This window comes from Hyaena hyaena, unplaced genomic scaffold (assembly GCF_003009895.1).
Source record: "Hyaena hyaena isolate Hyena2069 unplaced genomic scaffold, ASM300989v1 scaffold_135, whole genome shotgun sequence".
Lineage (NCBI taxonomy): Eukaryota > Metazoa > Chordata > Mammalia > Carnivora > Hyaenidae > Hyaena > Hyaena hyaena.
Window position 1 is genome coordinate 1235861 of NW_024080767.1, and position 20333 is coordinate 1256193.

General features: G+C 41.2%; 1 protein-coding gene across 1 annotated transcript in view; it reads left to right on the forward strand.

The window, feature by feature from the left end:
* Positions 1 to 20333, forward strand: part of LOC120235688 (S-adenosyl-L-methionine-dependent tRNA 4-demethylwyosine synthase TYW1) — a 201939-nt gene that overhangs the window by 117877 nt on the left and 63729 nt on the right. Inside the window, exon 13 of the mRNA XM_039238105.1 lies at positions 3998 to 4133. Within this exon, the coding sequence (XP_039094036.1) occupies positions 3998 to 4133 (136 nt within the window). The remainder of the gene's footprint in view (positions 1 to 3997; positions 4134 to 20333) is intronic.

Below are 20333 nucleotides of genomic sequence, written 5' to 3' on the forward strand. Positions count from 1 at the left end.
ACACTCAGTGCTCATCCCCATAAGTGTCCTCCTCCATGCCCATCCCCCCCTCCCCCCCCACATCCATCAGTCCTCAGTTTTTGTCAGCATTCAAGAGTCTCTCATGGTTTGCCTCTCTCCCTTTCCCCCACCATTTCAGCCCTTCTTCTCCCCCTTGTTCCTCCGTCAAGTTCCTCCTAATCCTCCTATACGTGCAAACATATGATATTTGTCCTTCTCTGCCTGACTTATTTCGCTCAGCATAACACCCTCAAGGTCCATCCATGTTGCTACACATGGCCAGATTTCATTGTTTCTCATTGCCATGTAGTATTCCATGGTATAGATAAACCACATCTTCTTGATCCATTCATCAAACAGTACACTTTCTAAGGCTCCATTCTTGGAGAGTGATTCAGTTTCAGGAGAGGCTCAAGAACCTGAGTTTGCAGATCCTTCTGATACCAGTTGTCCTGACCACAGTTGGAGACATTCTGCTGTGAGACTTGAAATACTGCTCTTGGCTTTCTGTGACAAGAGGCCCGGCCAGCACTGCCTGTGAAAGGCCATTTTGATGGAGACGTTGTGGTGCAAGCCTAGGTGAACAGGCTTTGAATCTCTAGGCTTAACTCTTATTGTTGATGCTTGTGGATTCTTGAACAAGCTACTTAACCACTTAACCCTTTGAGTCACAGTTTCAGCGTATCTAAAATGGGCAAAACTGGCAACTACCTTGTTATTTTACTGTGAGTATTCAATGAACTGGATGAGAAGGGTAAGGCACATAGTACAGTGCACCTAGCCTATGATGAATACTCAGTGGATGGTATTTTCTCCTTCCTCTTTTTCCTTCTTCTCTTTAACTCCTAAATTATTTGACCAGACCTAACAGCCCCAGATTATCTTAGAGATTCTGGTTTTAATATTATTGGATATTTGGGCCATTTTGGTTATTTATTTATTTAGTCCAATAGGAGCATCAGACTTATTCTATAAGCCACTTGATTTCTTGCAAACATAAATCTCTCTTCCTTTTTTCCTTTCTGTACAGATTAGTAGGGCTGAGGTCTTTCTGTACAGAAAGGATAAAAGGAAGAATTTTTATGCTCAGTTGTCAATGCATTTCTATATAAGATCATTTTTTTTAAATGTTTAATTATTTTGAGAGAGAGAGTGTGCCCTTGCACGAGTTAGGGAGGGACAAAGAGAGAGGGAGAGAGAGTCCCAAGCAGGCTCTGTGCTGTCAAGGTAGAGCCTGATGTGGGGTTTGATCTCACAAACCATGAGATCGTGACCTGAGCCAAGATCAAGAGCTGGACACTTAACTGACTAAGCCACCCAGGCACTCCTATATATTTATTTGATCATTCTTAGACACATAAAATGAGCAGGACGAAGGGTGCTTGGGTGGCTCAGTGGTTAAGCATCTGACTTCGGCTCAGGTCATGGTCTCACAGTTAGTGAGTTCAAGCCCCTTGTCAGGCTCTATGCTGACACCTTGCAGCTAGGAGCCTGGACCCTGCTTCAGATTCTGTGTTTCCCTCTCTCTGCTCCTTTCCTGCTCACACTCTGTCTCTCATAAATAAATAAACATTAAAAAATTTTTAAAAATGAGCAAGACAAAGGATCATCACAATAATCATGTCAAGATTCATTGGGCATTTTCACTGGGGTTTGAGCTTACAGTGGTATTTCCCTTTTATTATATTGTCCTTTTTAATTGTTCTCAGCAGCAATGTTAGATTCTGAAACACAAATTATTATGATGACTTTAAGGTTATAACATCCTCTTGCTTTGGGGGAACTAAAATGTTAACTATCATTGAATAGAACGGAGACAGATAGATGACCATGCTGAGAACCATATTACTTGTCCTGGGGAATAGTGGCCAGTACTAGGCAGGCATAAGATCCCTGAGGCTTAGAAAATTTTTCCAAGTGCTTTTAATTTTTTGAGTCCCTTAGGAATAAGTTCTGTAATTCCTAGGGACTTTTCCTCTTTTCCATTCTTCATCTGCTCCTTGGTTAGAGATATATAATCAACTTGCTTGATTATAATCAAGATATCTCAGATATTTAGTATTGACTAAAATTTCTTATTGGTACTGTCAGTGTCTCAGGCTTCCCATTTTGCAAATGATGGAGGTTTGCAAAAATAACTATGGCCTTTGGAATTTGCTGTTCATAATCTTAAGTAGTTATGGAGGCATAGTGAAAAGGTCAGGTCAGTTCCCATTTTGCATTAGACAGCTTTATGACCAAGTCCTTAAGAATCAGATAATGATAGCCAGCAGTATCCATTAAGACAGACCTCTTTTATTTTTATTTTTTATAAAACATGAGTCCATTTAAGGTAACATAGCCTGTCTGTTATTAAAGAGGCTCCCAGAAAAAGGAATGATGAGACAGAATGCTGCCATTTACAGCATGCTCCTGTTTTTCATTTTCAGTAATTGCTGTCCTTTGCTCAGTAGTGACACAGAATTGAACTTTTAAGGATTCCCTTTGTAGCCAGCATTGGAGAGGGATTAAAGCAATGAGTCTGCCAATATGCTAATCAGTTGTTTCTTAACTTTGGTCAGACCTTCATCACTTTTAGTAAGTTCGGGTTCAGACCCTTGTGATTTTTCCATATGTCACTAAGCCAGATCATAATAAGCATTTGTTTGGCTTGCATGCCCTCAGAAGTTCTTCTAGCTGAAGTCAACAATGTCAAGTAAAAAGTAGCTCCAAGGGCACTTTGGGGATGAGCACTGAGTGTTATGTAGAAACTAATTTGACAATAAACTATTTGTAAAAAAAAAAAAAAAAAAAAGTAGCTCCAAGTATCTGCCTGTAAGGCTGGACACAAAGACAACTACGGTGCCTGCCCTTGAACGTCTTACACTCAAAGATTGATGAGGCCGGTGTTGATAGATACAAAAAGCATAAAACCACTTCGATGATGAATTTTATGGCATGCGAATTATATTTCAGTTTTTGAAAGTGCAGAGACTTTGAGACCAAAAAACATGTAACTAACATTCTAGGGGTAAATACAAATCCTGGAATAGTTATTGAAAGTTAATAGTGGGAAAATTTGGTCAAAGGATTACTCAAGGGAAATTTCTTTCTTGTTGCACGTTTATTGAAGGGAATGAATTATGAGACCCATTTGAAGGGAGAGCGGAGAGGTTTTGGAAAGAGCACAATCTGGGCTTAATGCATAACTGGCAAATAGTATAGTAAGTCAGACTGACTTAATGAAATGAGTCCGTGAATTTGAGAGTGGAGAATGAGTGGTATTCATGGAAACTGATCAAGAAGGTGAAGAAAAACAATCTGCAACATACAGTTTTCTTGAGGGCTGTGCCCCTTTGTAAGGGCTTGGTTGTTGTTGTTTAACTCTGCATTGCTTAAGTCTCCCTGGGTAGGGAGCTTTGCCCATGCAAGGCTGGACTTTATACTCACTCTGGCTCTTGGAGGCATCAGTGGGGTACTGGTGTGGCTTTGTGCCTTTCTAGGAAGGCCTGAGCTTTTTTGGGTTGTTTCTTGTTCCTTAGGAACTTCCATCAGGGAAGTGATGGTGGGAGGAGGCCTGTCAGCACGGACCCCATGTGGCTGTGACATGTCAACTGTATAATTCTTGAATGGCAGAGTTCATGGGGACACTTCAGTCTGAGGGCCCCTTCTAATTGCACTGGGCTGATGGTGCCTGACCTGAAGCTAGATCTCATTTTGTTTATTTTCCACTAAAAACTACTGGTTGAAGAGGGACCAGTTTTAAATAATGGCATGTGTTCAGGTTATTAAGGATGGTGTCCAGTCATTTTTTGAAATAATCAACTGACAGCCCCTTCTATCACATCATTAAAATCATTGCTTCAGCCCTCTGGGAGAGGTAGAAGCCTGTAGACCCCGTGACATGTTGAATTACCCCATGTATTATAGATTGTAAATTTTACATCATGAAAAGCCTGACAGAGGCATAATTTTTTTCCGTATTGTTTTTTGTTTTGTTTTGTTTTTAATTATGAAGGAACCTCAAACCAGTCACACAGCTGTATGTCAGTGTGGATGCTAGCACCAAAGACAGCCTGAAGAAAATTGACCGCCCACTCTTCAAGGATTTCTGGCACAGATTCCTTAACAGCTTAAAAGCCTTGGCAGCAAAGGTAAGAATTATGGCTCTCTCTTTTGAGAAGGGGAAAAAAAAAGTGGAGAGAGGTGATTTTTTTTCTTTAAAAAAAAAAAAAAAAAAGAAAACCTTCAACCTTGTTTTAGACTTCCACCCACTTTGATTATTCAATAAATATTTACTGAGTTTCTCTTAAGTTTGTAGCGCTCTGCCTTGTATGTATAACTTGTCCTTCATGTATTTAGGGAGAGAGATACACACTCCCAAAGCTCATTAATAAAAAACGTGGTAAAGTACCAGTTCGTAGCTACCCTAAAAGAGATGCCAGCAAATAGTATATGTTTAAATACACAGTTCATTTTCTTGAATTTCTTTTTATTTTTTATTTAGTTTTTTAGTGTTTATTTTTGAGAGACAGAGCATGAGTGGGGGAGGGGCAAAGAGAGAGGGAGACACGGGATCCGAGGCAGGTTCCAGGCTCTGAGCTGTCAGCCCAGAGCCTGACGCGGGTCTCGAACCCACAAACCGTGAGCTCATGACCTGAGCCGGTCAGACGCTTAACCGACTGAGCCACCAGGTGCCCCCATTTTCTTGAATTTCTAAGACCAAATTTCCTACCCATAAGGAAATCAGCCTCAGAATGTCCAAATTCAATGCCTTTTTCTTCCAGCTTTTGCCCTTTTTTATGTCTTCTCTTAGGTCATATTTACTTTCTTAGTCTTTTATTTTTTTTAAAGTTTATTTATTTTGAAAGAGTGAGCCTGTGTAAGCAGGGTAAGGGCGGAGAGGGAGAGGGAGGGGGAGAGAGAGAGAATGAGCAGGGGAGGGGTAGGGAGAAGGGGAGAGAGAATCCCAAGCAGGCTTCCAACGCAGGGCTCAGTCCCACTACCCCTGGGATCATGACCTGAGCCAAAAGCAAGAGTCTGACACTTAACTGACTGAGCCACCCAAGCGCCCTAAGCATTCTTTTAGACCTAAAGTAACCTTCTGATTCTTCTTTTCCATTAACCCCGTATCTTAACAGTTGGTGTTCTCTGTTAGTTCTGCCTGTCTTCTTCTCTCATAGCCACCCACCTTTTCCTGTTCTCTTTGCTTTGTGCCTTGCAGTTCTTCACAAACATGACAGAAAATGAGAATCACTACAGAAGCTTCAAAAATTACAATTTCCTATTCCCAGCAGGATTTGAGAATCTGCATTTTAAACATCGCAAGTGACTTTTGATGTGCAGGCCGCATCTGGGGCGCAGTGTCCCAGAAAGCCTCCCCTTCTCTCCTTCGCCCCCCACTCACTTTACCAATCCTACCCCATCACTGTCTGGCCCTGGGAAGACAAGACTTCCCTGCCTGTGTTGGGATTTCTGAAGAGGCGCCTACTACTTTTTCCAAGTCTTTGGTTACCTCCTCAGAGCCGAGATTGTTTTCTTTCCATTTCTTTCACTTGTAGAAATTGTATTTGACCTTCCAGGCTGAACTTCATTATTACCTCAGTTTTGAAGCCCTTTCTAGTTGCAAACAGCTGCCTGTGTCTCCCTGAAGTTTTATATCTATAAACACATTATTTCTTCTGTTTTATCTCAGCTTCTCTCTCCTCGACTGAATTCCTTACTCATGTCTTAATTCCACACAAAGTCTAGCACAGCGCGTTTTATGGTACTTGAAAAGTGTTTCTCGAAAGAATAAATGGGTGGAAACTCAACAGAGCCCTGTAGTGGTAAGATGTATATATACATTTTCTGGGTTGTTCAGATGATTAAAGCTCCCCCTTCCCCCATTTTGTGCTTGAGACGTTAAATCCATGCCTTTTTTGGCAGTTAGCACTGACATTATTTAGGTATTGCAAAATAGGGATTTCGTTTCGGATCTGACCTGTCTTGGATTATTTATAAAGCTGGCAAGCTAGGTGCTTCTTGGGTTTCTAAAATCTCTTCGTCTCTGGACTTCGCCCTTAGCATATCCCCTTCACTTACTGCTGAGATAGGAGAGATAGATACATGGCAGACAAGTCAGAACGCACTTAGGTAGAAGCCAGACACTAGGGGCTGGCATTATCGGACCCATCCGAGATTGTTACCTAGGCTGTATTCTGAGTCAGATGTGGACGATGAGGGGTGGACATTAATAGACTGACTTAATAGCGCTTTTTTTGGCCAAAATTTTCCACAAAATGCATTCTTGCTTGGAGCTATAAGCCTTTAGATGTCCTATTCAATTTTAAGTACTCTGGGTTGATTCATTGAGAGTAATGCAATAATTTGAAGCAGTGGTTTCTATCCTGTGCGCTTCTTACATATAATATCATAAATTGTGTCCATGTAACTCTGGTTGGAAAAGTTTCCTTGGGCTGTTAGACTCTCCGCTGGGAGATTAGGGCAAGCGCTTGCTAAGCATTTTGGAGCATTTAGAGTTCATGTTTCTTATTGTATTGTTTATGTTGCCATTTAAGAAAGATCTGTGATAGGGAGCTGCCCTTCTCCTAAATGAACTAGCTATGTTACTTTCTTCTGAGTATCTGATATTCTTGGTACAGTAGATACTATCAAGAAAGTTCTGCATTACTGCCATTTAAGACTCAAAAATAAAACACTTATGTTGTAAGTATACTTATGAGCTAGGGTTAAGCATATTATTACTGTAATCTGGCATCATTTGAGTTTTTAAATAAAAATTTTTAAATGGAAGTGACTTTAGATTTTTTAATTAGAACATCTATGCATTTATACTATTATCTTTATTATACTATTATCTTGATTTAGAGCTTTAGTACCTTTTGTTACTTGCTGTAGGCTTAGCAAGGAAAGGCATTTGAAGAGAAAGGATTTCTTGAACTTTACAAACAGAAGAAATTTGATTTGTCCCAAGATTTTCAGCCTGTTTATGAGCTAGTGTAACCCTTGGTAGAAGGAGGTAGGATATCTTGGGTTTTTTTACTCATGGCAAGTATAATGTTTACATTTCCAGATCTTTATCCTTTGTCAAATTGTTCTGCTTCAAATGTGAGGAGAGAGATATATTGGTACTTGAGTATATGGAGCTAAAAAGCAATTCCATCAAGATAACAACAGCAAAGAATGTGTTAGCTTCCATTTCCGTCCACGACAGCTACTTGTCAAACAGTCTGTTTTTAAAAACAGAGAAATCCATCTTGTAAATGACAACACTGACTGCCTTTGGCAGGAGACATTTGTGAGCTGGGCGCCCAGATGTGTTTGTTGCGCGTTGTTACGCCAGGTTGAAGATCTAGCAGGATAAGCAGTGGTATTGATATTCCTGAACCCTTATCTTTGAAAAGAAAGACAAAAATCGTTGTCTGCATTACACATTCTTAGGTCTCAAGAGTGAACATTAGCACTCTTTCCGCAGATGTGAGCCTTCTCTGACCTGATGTTATTAGAGTTAATATAGTTTCATTGTTAAGAAAGGCTTATTGTACACGAATGAGGTGGATTTGTATCTAACATAGAGGTAAACCAATGTATCCACATGGCCCACAATTTGCAGGTTAAGAAACAAACATTTAATATTTATGACTTCCTTATCTCTGATTATAAAAGAAAAATATTGTGTGCTCATCATGGAAACGTGGGGGGAAGTAAAGAGAAATATAAAGAAGCAAGGAAAAATGTTACTTATAAGTCCAGGACCTCAAGACACCTGCTGCTAACATTTAAAGTACTTCTATTTCATCCTTTGGTGGAAGGGGGCTGCATTTTTACATATGTAACTCAATTTAGTATGTTGCTTTTTGTTGTTAACATGGGGTCATAGCATTTTTTCATGCTATTAATATTTCTATATGACCTTCGTGTTAGACAGTTGTCTTTCATCTCACTGCAAGATAATGGAGAATACATATATTGATTTCCGCACCCAGTTCCTGGCATGGAAAGCCTAGAACCCTTGTAGTGCTGTAAGTGGTAAGGCCATAAGGAACATCTCTTGTTTTAATGTTTCATGTTTGACCCCATACTTAACACAGAGCTCCTAAAACCCTTGTAAATTCCTGAGAACAAGACCATCTCTTGTTCTAATGAGGTGACTCTGGGTGGAGACTCCTAAGTGGCTCCTAGATTTAGGGCTTCATCACCAGAAAGATGAAGCTGATTAGAAGCCTGGAATTTTCTGTGAGTCCCCTTCACCCCCCCAACCTCCTGCGTTTCCCCACTCCCCTAGAGCGGGGAGAGGGCCTGGAAATGGAGTGAATAATTGATCATACCTATGTGAGGAAGCCTCCATAAAAATCCCAGTAGGGAGTCTGGGAAGCTTCCAGGTTGGTGAACACCTGCACACCAGGAGGGTAACACGCCCCAGCTCCATGGCGACAGAAGCTCCTGTGCTTGGGACCCTCCCAGACCTCACCCTGTGTCTCTCCTCATCTGGTTGTTCATCCGTATCCTTTCATAAACTGGCAGATAGAAGTAAGTGTTTCCCTGAGTTCTCTAAGCTGCTCTGGCCAATTAATCGAACCTGAGGGAGGAAGATCAGAAGCACACGTGACAACCTAGACTCGGCGTTATCTAAAGCGTGCTGCAGAGTCAGAAATGAGTTAGATTGTAGAACACCCAGCTAGTGTCTCAGGGAAGTGCTTGGTGGAGGCAAACGGCCCACATGTTCGGTGAGCAGATGTGTTCTGTCTGAGCAGTGAGGGAGACACACAGGAGAGAGCACTGCGTTGTTTCCTACTCACTTGGTTTCCTGCCTGTTGGCCGGTAGGGGGTCTGGCGAGGGTGTGCCATGTTCTGGCACACTTCCTTAATTGTGTGGGTCTGACGGTAAGTCAGCTTCCTGTCTTTATCCCACTCGAGAGGGAGCCTTGATGGCTCTGCTGCTCTTGAGTTGCAACATACACATGTTTTAGATCATTTCTGTGATCAAGTCACGTGCAGCCAGAGATGGCATGTCCTAGTTGGTAGTGTTGCTATTTTCATTATTGTGTGTCTTACAATCTAGGGTATCTTAGAGGAAATGAAACAGCGTATCTTCTCCCTTACTTCCTGTTTAGGATGAGCAAGTCTCCCCTCCATTGTCCTGACTAGTTCTGCTGCTTATTGACCTATTTTCTTGAATTCCGCCTCCCGGCATTGATGCTAAAGTCTACTCTTGAGCCTTAGTCCATCTGGCTGTGGTCTGCATATGTTTTTTTGTTGCCATCTTATTTTAGGCTTTATCTTGCCCTTTACCTTCATGTAACCCATGAGGCCTCTCCACGGAATGGGCCACCCAGGCTGTGGATGCCCCCCAGCCCGGGTTTAATGCCACTTTACCCTCCTCTGCTAGATTGGAAAGGATGTCTTGGTTTTAGCCACTTGAAGTCAGACTAAGACTGCTGTGCTTAATCTCTCGGGTGATGTCCTCCAAAGCCAGGGTCTACAATCTGGTCCCCTCCAGTGCCAGGAAGTTCCGTAACAAGTAGATTTTTCTCCAGACGTGACGTCTGCCTAAGCTCACTTTAGGGAGAGATGAACATGTTGCGTCTTGGGATCATGTTGAGGCATTGGGTGATCAGGTCAGGCAGAGAGTTGCTTCAATGGCTTGGGGACTCGAGAATGTCACATATGAAAATGCAGGCGTGAAAGTCATCTCTGAAGCAGTCAGTTGCTGTCAAAGCCAAATAAGTGGATGGAATTGGCCAAGAAGGGTCTAGAGAAGGCCAAAGAAGGGGCCTTAGGGAAAACAAATTTTGAAGCTTTCAAAATGGGGAGCGTATAGAAAGTGAGTCTGGGAAGAATTTGATAGTGGTGTCGGTTCAGTTTCATGCAAGTGTGGTACGTGACATACAATTCACAGAAACAGTTCGGTTCCAGAAAGAGAAGGGGAAGGTTAAGGTATGGTGAGAAAGAAACTTGGTTTTTCAGTTAGTCTCTAATGACTATGTCAAAAAGAAGTAGAGTACAGTGTTCGTGTAGAAGCCATTGTGTAGTGGGTTGAATGGGGACAATAGATATTAATGTTAATAAATACTAACCCTTTGAACCAAGAGCAACATATTACTTAATGAAGAAATTAAAGGTATTTCCTTTTTTCAGATAAAAATTTACCTAAGCTTATCTGCTAAACACCAAGTTGAAAATAAATATTACTATAATGAAGAAAATAAGATGATTCCTATGCCACCAAAGTCAAAGGTAAAAAACAAACAAACAAACAAACTATTGCTATAATGCGTATCTTTTTTTTTTTTTTAATGTTTTTATTTATTTCTATGAGAGAGAGAGAGAGAGAGACAGCATGAGCAGGGGAGGGTCAGAGAGAGAGGGAGTCACAGACTGAAACAGGCTCCAGACTCTGAGCTGGCAGTCAGCACAGAGCCCGACGCGGGGCTCGAACCCACGAACCGCGAGATCATGACCCAAGCGAAAGTCGGACGCTTAACCGACTAAGCCACCCAGGCGCCCCTATAATGCGTATCTTCCAGAGGTTTAACTCCTCTGTGTATGTATATGTATGTGTATTTTACTTAAAAAATGGAATCATACCATACATATTTTTACAACTGTACTTTTTATTTATAATGCCATATTTAAAATATTTATTTAAAATATCAACTTCTGTCAGCCTAGATTAATTGTGCCTATTTCCTGGATATAACAATTTAATTTTGCCTTTGGCGGCCTTCCCTGACTCCCTCCCTCCTCCTCCCTGATTTATACCCCACGCTGCCCATACCCAGCACTTACGAACTTGAAAGATCCCTGAGAGTATGCCATGGCTTTCTGCCCACCATGGTATTCCCAGCTCTAATCACAGGGTGACACACAATTGCCACATGACCAGAACGGGACTGATCCACTCCCCTCTTGATGTGTATTTAGTTGTTTCCCAATGGTCTGTTGTGTGTAGTAGGTATGAGCTTGGGATTCTGAAACAAGACTACTCAGTAGGTTTGAATCCTACCTCCTACCACCACTTGGCTGTGTAATATTGGTCATGGGATTCAGTTTTCTCATCTGTAAAATGGGGTTAATAACAGTGCCTTCCTCATACGGTCTAGATAGAAACATCTAAAAATATCATGGAGTACTTGTGTTCAAATTTTAAAATACAATGCCCTGTATCTTGTGTACATGATTGATTTTGGACATTTTAAAAGATACCATATATGAGGTGGTAAATACTAATGTAACTACCATCTGGCTTAAGAAATAAAATGTTACAAAAGCAGTTGCAGCCCCTGTGAACCTCTTTTCTATTATATTTCCTTTCTTTCTGTCACTTGCAGAGGTAATCAATATGTATTTTGTGTTTATCTTTCCATGCTATTTTTATACTGTACTGTATATTTACAACTCCATAAACAGCTGTTTTCCATATTTTAAAACTATTTACGTAATATTATCATCCTATAAATATCGTTCTGCAAATTTTCCTCTTTTTGGGCCATTTAAAAAATAAAATTTACCATTTTAATTATTTTTACAGGTACAGTTCAGTGGCATTCAGTACAGTCATATTGTTTTGTAACCGTCACCACCATCCATTTCCAGGACATTTTTAACTTCCCAAACTGAACCTGTACACCCAGTAAACAATAACCCCTAACCCTCCCCTCCTTGCAGTTTGTGCTTGTTTGTTTAATATTATATTTGACCGTGTTTTGCTACATTTTACTTTTGAGACCCTGTAACTGCTACATAGCAATCCGCCCTATAAATATCCCACAAGGTATTAATCATTCTCCTGCAGATGGGCATTTAGGTTTCTCTGAAGTTTTCAGCTCTGCAGTGAACATTAGTGAAAGTGAGTCTTGTGTACCTGGGCAGTAGTTTTTTTCGGGTCTGTACCCAGGCAGGAACATTGCTGGATTGTAGGATATACACATCTTCAACTAGATTTGTTTTTTTCCCCCCACAAAGTACTCAGGAGACTGGCTGTACCTCAGAGGCTAGTGTATGAGAGTTCCCACTTTCTGTCCTCACAAGCATGTAGTATTGTCAGCTTTTAAAATTTTGCCGAGCAGATGGATACAACTTGGTGTCTGTCTGTGGTTTTCCTTTGTGTTCCTCTAATTAGCGGGGTGAGCATCTTTTCATGTTTTGGGCCATTTCCTTAATCACCTTTACATACCTTGCTTATTTTTCCATTGATTGTTTATATACGTTTGTTGATTATTTCTTTCAGTAACGTTCTCTCCCTAACATTGGTACGGTTTGTTTTCTCACTTCCTTCAAGACTCCGTTCAGATACCGCGTCATCAGAGTTAGTCGCTGACCATCCTGGGTAAAGGAGTGCCCCGCCTCAGTGGCCTGTCCCTCTCTCCCCTGCTTGTTTGTCAAATAGCGCAGGTCGCTACCTGACTTGTGTGTTTATCGTCTGTCTCTTCACCAGTTCGGACATATGTACACAGGCTCTCGAGGGCAGGGACGTTGTCTCATTCTCTGCTGTATCCTCAGCGCCTCCCATTGTACTTTGCCTTGTAGTGCGCATTTAATGAATATAGAGAATGAATATAAGACCACATGTATGCTGGTATTCAGGTTTCCAGAAATGATTACCCCCACCGCAAGCTGTGCAAACGAATGCTAAGAGATAATAAAAAGATACCATTCATCCATCTTTGTGAGCCTTCACAGGGTAGATACATCCAGTTTATCAGAGAACCTAGAGAAGAGCGCTAGAGATTTCTGCTGGGCCAGAGAAACTAAAGTTGACAAAGATACAGATAAGTACTCCTAGTTCTGTCTAACCCCCCAGTGTCTGCCCCCTACCCCTCCTGGCAACAACTGGATAAAAAACTCCTCAGAACCAATGAAGTGGAGAGAGAGATGTTCTATGTCCATGTTTCTTTCTTTACTTGAGATATATCTTTACACACTATGACATTCTCCCTTCCGAAGTGTGCAATTCACTGATTTTAGTACATTCACGGTGCTGTGCAGCCATCACTACTCTTTCGTTTCGAAACATTTCCCTCGCCCCAGCCAAGTTTCCTTTGTATTTATGATGTTAACACACCCCCCCCTTTTTTTTTTAACATTCATTTATTTTTGAGAGACAGAGTGAGCAGGGGAAGGGCAGAGAGAGAGGGAGACACAGAATCCGAAGCAGGCTTCAGGCTCCGAGCTGTCAGCACAGAGCCTGACTCAGGGCTCCGGCTCACGAACCGTGAGATCATGACCTGAACCGAAGTCGGCTGCTTAACCAACTGAGCCACCCAGCGCCCCTTAAAACACTTTTTAAAAAATGCCTTTGCGTTTCGTGCTTAGGTCTCCAAATACCTGTGTTTCTCTGGAAAGTGCCAGCTGCCTCCAGGGTCTGCCCAGCAAACCCGCACAGGCTTACGAGTGCGGCCTTCGATCAGCGGCTCTTGGGGTGTTTGCCCCTGGGAGCCAGGTCTGCGCCACTCCAGCCTAGCTGGTGAGACTGGAGGCTAGGTTCAGAATTGAAATAAATATAAGGCAGACCCTTGATCTTGCAGAGAGCGTTATTACTGCAAGTTCCTGTGTTTAATAATGAAGCGCCGACAGCTAACATCTGTTAAATGATTGCCAAGTTCTAGTCCTGCTGATTGTTTATGTGTATCGTTCTGCTTTATCTTCGCACACCTTTTATAAGGTAGTGATATTGCCCTCATTTTACAGATGAGAAAACAGAGGCTTATGAACTTGTTTGGCCTGTTACCTGTTGGCATTTGTTTATCCTGCATAGCCACAGTAGAGGCCACCATTTCTGAGAATCTGGATACAGCTACGGAATACCAGAACCTAAACACTGGTTTTTGAGCTCTGGTTTGGATCCAAAGTGCTTCATTTTGTCAGTCATTACTCTGTATCCAGCAGATAGGAGTTAGTCCTGTTGCCTAAAATTCCATTTTCCCTTCTTTAATTTATTCTTTGAACTGGGACAGTAAGATGTATTTATTTCTATATTATATGATGTGAAGAGGTGGAGATTTTCATGGGTTGGCAAAAGTTTATGAAAACATTACATTAGGTAGCTCTGTAATGGTCTGTTGCCAAGATATTACTAGTACTGAGGGAAGATTTCATCTGACCTGAATAACGTTGTAAGTTATAATTTGCCTCTTGTTTCACATGGGAGGGGAAATATATATGGATTTAATCCTCATATTAATGTGTAATTCAGAGTGCTCCCTGATGACCTATGAAGACTGACAGTAGTCTTTGTAATTTGAGGAAATGTAGGTCTATATACTATGTATCAGTATATTATAGTGAAATCATCATGGAAATGTAAACACAATTGACTGTTGAAACTAATATCTTTTGGTGAGTGGAAAAAATTGCACATTTTCCTGTTTTCTTAAAGGTGTTTTTGGCTGAGAATTGGTTGGTTCAAATAACCTTCCTCCACGACTTTTAGAAAGAGAGCGACTGGGACTAAAGATTATTCTAATCAAGTCTTAAGAATTTCTACCTAGGGGCTCCTGGGTGGCTCAGTTGGTTGGGCATCCGACTTTGGCTCAGGTCATGATCACACAGTTCGTGGGTTTGAGTCCCGCGTCAGGCTCTGTGCTGACAGCTAGCTCAGAGTCTGGAGCCTACTTCAGATTCTGTATCTCCATCTCTCTCTGACCCTCCCCTGCTCACACTGTCTCTCTGTCTCTCAGAAATAGACAAAAACATTAAAAAAAAAAAAAGAAAAAAATTCCTACTCTCAAACAAAAAAAGAATTCCTACTGTCTTTACTGTACCCCTTTATTGTTATTCACTTCTAAGACTAAGGCTTTTTCTTTACCCTTTTCTGAGGGGAGAACACGGACTATTCCAAACTGAACTTTTTAAACCATGTATTTGATAGCACTACCTGGACAATCATGGTAAAATGGCCTTTGCTGTTTCTACTGGGTGAAATGCTCTTAAACCCGCATAAAAGGAACTCCCACTTGGCAGGGGTGGACTAATTCAACACCCCATTTCCAGTCTAAACAGAGCCTCTGGGAGCCATTGGTGGGTGACTTAGTCTGCAGAGCGTAACGTTGCAGCTTCCCCATTGGATAGATTGTACATCCAGAGGTGGGCATCGAGACCTAGCCTTGAAAAAGAAGCCTGTGAGGAGGCCTGTCGGAGGAGTCCGTGAAGCCCCCTGCGTCAGGCATCCTGCCAGGGAGGCCTGCATCTTCATCACTGTGGTGCTCAGTAAGTGCCCACAGCCACTGCTGAGAATGACCTTGTCTCAGCAGCACAGAGTCCCATGTGCTTGCCCCCTGCCCCTCTTTGTCACCTCAGAGCACTGAGAAATACGTTAGGACCGAGAAACCTGGGAGATGGCCGCTCATCTGGAATCCGCCTTGTGTTCTTATGAAATAGTTGAAGCAGCTCTTGAGAAGGCCTCTGGGCAGCTTCCTCACCATGGCTGAGGGCTGCACTTCACAGACAGGAGTAGAGAGTTCCTTCCCAGCTGCTAGGGCCTCTGTGCTGACACCCTGTTCTATGGGGCCTTGGCTGTCTTGAGCCTTGATTTCTAGAGCATGTGTAGCCACTCCTAAACCCAAGAGGGTGACAAATCGTATGTGACCCTCTAGACCAGGGTATCACTATTGCTGTCAGTACCCTTCTGTAACTGTTTATCTTGGATTCTGCAGGCCTCGTAGGTTGGGCTGCCTTCGACGAGCTCTGGCTCCCTGCTTTGTATGAACCCTAGGAAGTGTAGTATTTAGCCAAGGCATCCATATAATGCCGAACAGGGAATGTGGGGTAAGAAGCTGGGTAGCCGTCCTGGCCAGTCAAGGACATCCAGTGATTTCTGAGACTCTGTAGGGAACGGCTGGCAGATCATCCTGTGTCCATCCAGCTGAACACGTTGGTAGACCTTCTAAATAAAGGTCTAACCTCTAGCCGCTGAGTATCAGTTGAAAGTGATTGAGAAAAATCTGACAAGGATAGGGTCAGATGCTTGTATACAGTTGTCCTCGGCCGTAATCAAAAGCCGTGAGAATATGTAAATGGGGACCCTGGCCATCTTGCACTGGCACCGCACTCTTCACATGGTCCAGGGCTGCCGCACACATTCAAGGTGGAAGAGGTTCTAAGTTGGACAGTTGGATGCTTTTGTTAGCGTGCGCTTCTTTGCTGTTAAGATTGACCCTGATTCTCAGCACTGATAGACAAGCAAGATATTGGGGTAGGTACCCGCGTGGACTGCCGCAGGCTTTTGATAGAGCTTGTGTCTTTGAACACTGGCTCCACCCTGGAGAGCTTTGTGATCTTTGGCAGCACCCTTGTGCTTCACATCTTCTATCTGTAAAATGGGGATAATAGGGCACCCACCTGACTGGATTATTGTAAGGATTAAATGAGTTATTACAGAAAGTGTTACTGGAAAGGCCTAGAAAACAGAGTAAGACTTAATAAGTGCTAACAGACTTCTAACTCTCCACAAAGGTTGAATGGGCATCTATAATCTGTATTTCATGTTGAGGATTATATATGTCTCGACTTTTTAATATGTATGTTATTTTAAATAAAAATTACTCCATGTAAACACAGACTTAAATTTATATCTATTCTCGATTTGTGCATTTTAAAGCATTCCAGGTTTACCTGCTTTGACTATTTAGACCAAAAATAACTTTTCTTTTTTTTTAACTCTAACTCTTTAGAGACCAGACAAATTCAGTATAGGGGGGAGGTTCCAAAAATGAGTTTTGAGGGGCACCTGGGTGGCTCAGTCAGTTAAGCATCCAACTTCAGCTCAGGTCATGATCTCGCATTCATGAGTTCAAGCCCCGTGCCAGACTCTGTGCTGACAGCTCGGAGCCTGGAGCCTGCTTTGGATTCTGTGTCTCCCCCTCTCTCTGTCCCTCCCCCACTTGCACTCTGTCTCTCTCTGTCTCTAAAAAACAAAATGTTAAAAAAAATTTGTTTTAAATAAGTAAAAAGAGTTTTGATACAAACATCTGCACCACATAATGTAACCTATTGCTTTTCTTCTTGTGTGTCATCTGTGGATCCTTTTTTATCTTAGGTTTTAAAATGGAACAAATATTTTTAAAACTTAATGCAAGTATACTTAGACACACACATACACATATATATTTATACACATGTATGTGCATGTATATTTTTGTGGTATCTTTGTGTTTATTTACGTGTATATAAAATACACACGTACATATGTATGTATTTTGCAGTATCTCCAAATAAAACCTTTAAGTCTCAAAACACGAGAAACTATAACGCTCACTATATGAAAAGAAAGTTCTGTTTCTCTATCTTAGGATTCTTTTCTTTGTAAATCATTACGTTCCTTTGTGACCTGTTAACATAAGAGGGAAAAGATCCCTTCTTTTTTACCTTTAGAACTTACGAATTACTAGTCAGACCTCTCATTTCTTTCCTTGAATTTTTCTCAGTTATATGATGGTGTGTTTTGGAGTGGGGATAGTTTTGGAAAAAAGACTTATAAATCAAAGTTTAAAATAAAGTTAATAGATGGTACAGCCCCTCTGGAAAACAGTGTGGAGGTTCCTCAGGAAACTAACAGTAGAACTCCCCTATGACCCAGCAGTAGCACTGCTAGGAATTTACCCAAGGGATACAGAAATGCTGAGGCATAGGAGCACATGTACCCCAATGTTCATAGCAGCACTCTCCACAATAGCTAAAACATGGAAAGAGCCTAAGTGTCTATCAACAGATGAATGGATCAAGAAGATGTGGTTTATCTATACCATGGAATACTACATGGCAATGAGAAAGAATGAAATCTGGCCATGTGTAGCAACATGGATGGACCTTGAGGGTGTTATGCTGAGCGAAATAAGTCAGGCAGAGAAGGACAAATACCATATGTTTGCACGTATAGGAGGATTAGGAGGAACTTGACGGAGGAACAAGGGGGAGAAGAAGGGCGGAAATGGTGGGGGAAAGGGAGAGAGGCAAACCATGAGAGACTCTTGAATGCTGACAAAAACTGAGGACTGATGGATGTGGGGGGGAGGAGGGATGGGCATGGAGGAGGGCACTAGTGGGGATGAGCACTGAGTGTTATGTGGAAACTAATTTGACAATAAACTATTTGTAAAAAAATAAAATAAAATAAAATAAAGTTAATAGAGCGAAGTAAAGTTAGTAAAGAGTTAGTAAATAGAGTTAGTAAAGTTTAAAAAGTACCAGACTATTTTAAACTCAATGAAAATGCTACTACCAATTATTATGTAAAAGAGCAATAAACCCAGTAGAGAAATAAGCCAAAAATATAACGAACGCTTAATGGAAAATGAAATACAAATGGCCCATAAATATAGATAAAAATATTAGTGAGAAAACCACTACTCTCATACATCTCTGGTGAGAATATAAATTGGTCCAACCTCATCTTTGAAGGACACTTTTATGGTATCTATTAAAATAAAAAATGCATGTGCCCTTTGAGCAAGTGGTTCATATCTGAAGATTTACCCTGAGACATAGTTACATCCACGTGAAGTAAAATATATGTGAGATTATTCATTGTGACATTATTTATAATAGCAAAAGATTGGAAGCAAACTAAATATCCATCAGTAGGGAACCAGTTAAATAAATTATGGTACAGCCGTACAATGGAATTCTTTTTGATCTGAGTGTCTGAAGGGGGAGGGAGATCTTTGGCCGTTTTCCTCTATGTCTCTTTTCATAGTGTGCTTACTTTTGGAAAGGGTAACCATCAGAAGCTGCCCCAAGAGGATGATTTTTCTAGGGAAAAGAATTGTAAATACCGTGTTATATTCCTCTTCTTTGTAGTATTAACAGTCATTACTGCTTGACCAAAGCAGGGAAGGTGTTGTAGGAGCTAAAATAGGATTGTAAATCGGGACACAGTGGGGTATAGAAGGTAGGGCATGTTAATTGTCTCATGTACAGACATTCTCATCTTAAGCATTTTGCAACATTATGTATATTTGTTTTTCCTAAATATTCTGACCAACACGAAGTGATTGGTCATCTTAAACTTGTTATTTGATTAACATTTCTTACAGTGCTTACTAAAAACCATTGGCTTTTCTTTCACGTTCTGTCTCCAGTTTTCTTTTCTTGTTGCTTTTTAGCGTTTTACCTTTTGGAGGCTTTTGGGACAGTGATTATGTTTGCAGTTAGTGCTTAGTCAAAGTGGTTGACTGAACCCCAGGGGTATCTTTCCAGTCCTCAGAAAGTGAGCGTCATGGAGGTACTTGATGCCACTGCAGCCCCATAGCAGCTTGTGACCTTGGCTAAACTGCTGAACGTCCGTAAAGCCTTTGCTTCCCCGTCAGTTAAATGGGGTTACGTGCCAGATGGCGTTTAGGGATTAAATGACATTATGCATATAAAATTCTTAGTACGTTTGTTGGTTGGCACATGAGCTCACTAATGTTAATGCTGTTATTAATGAAATTAGTTCAGACTTAAATAGTGATCATCTGCCTCTTAGAATGATTTTTTATTACAAATGATTGTCAACATTTTAGAGGTGACAGGTGCTGGGGTAGGAGGACCCACAAAGGCTGCAAGAACATGGGGAGACGCTGGGATCAGAAGCTTCCTGCGGGAGGTGACGGGAACTGAGCCCGAGAGTTACCCATCAGTTACTATTAGGGCATAATCTGTAAGGGTCACAATGACCCTTAGTTCAAAGTAAGCTTCCCTCCAACCCTGGCCTCCCAGCTGCCCAGAGCCACCACTGACCACGAAGGTCCATTCCCAGTGGGAAAGAAGAGTGGAGCTTGAAGATAGGGAAAGCCTTTGTGGCTTGTTTACAGGTTCAGTTCTGCAGGAATCCAAGAGCAAGAGGACTGGTAGGGTGACGAGTGGAATGACAAGAGATAGAACCAGTGTTGGGAAGGAGGTTCCTCATTCCTCAACTGTGGTAAAAAAAAAAAAAAACAAAAAAACAAAAAAACAAAAAAAACCAAACCTGATTTCTCCGAATCAAAAAATGCAAAATGGTCTTAGAGATTTCGCTGTCCACAGATTTATAGTGCCTAGCACACCAACAGTTTTAAAAATTTTGTTAAAATCTGTTCTAAAAACATGCTCAGATAGTCATTTGAAGGCAAAAAAGCAGTTTATATGTATATTCCAATTAGATACTTTTTTGAGTTAAAAATTATGTTGAGCAAAAACATTTATAACGGCTGTGTAACTATGGGGTCATGAGTTATATTTTAACAAGTTTTCTACTTTTCATTAAAAATAAAATCTGTGATAACATTAGAGAAGAAAAATGTGTATTTTATCTTTATTTTATTTTTTTATGCTGTCATGTTTATTGTATGTATGTATGTATGTATGTATGTATTTATTTTTGCTAAGTGGTTTTT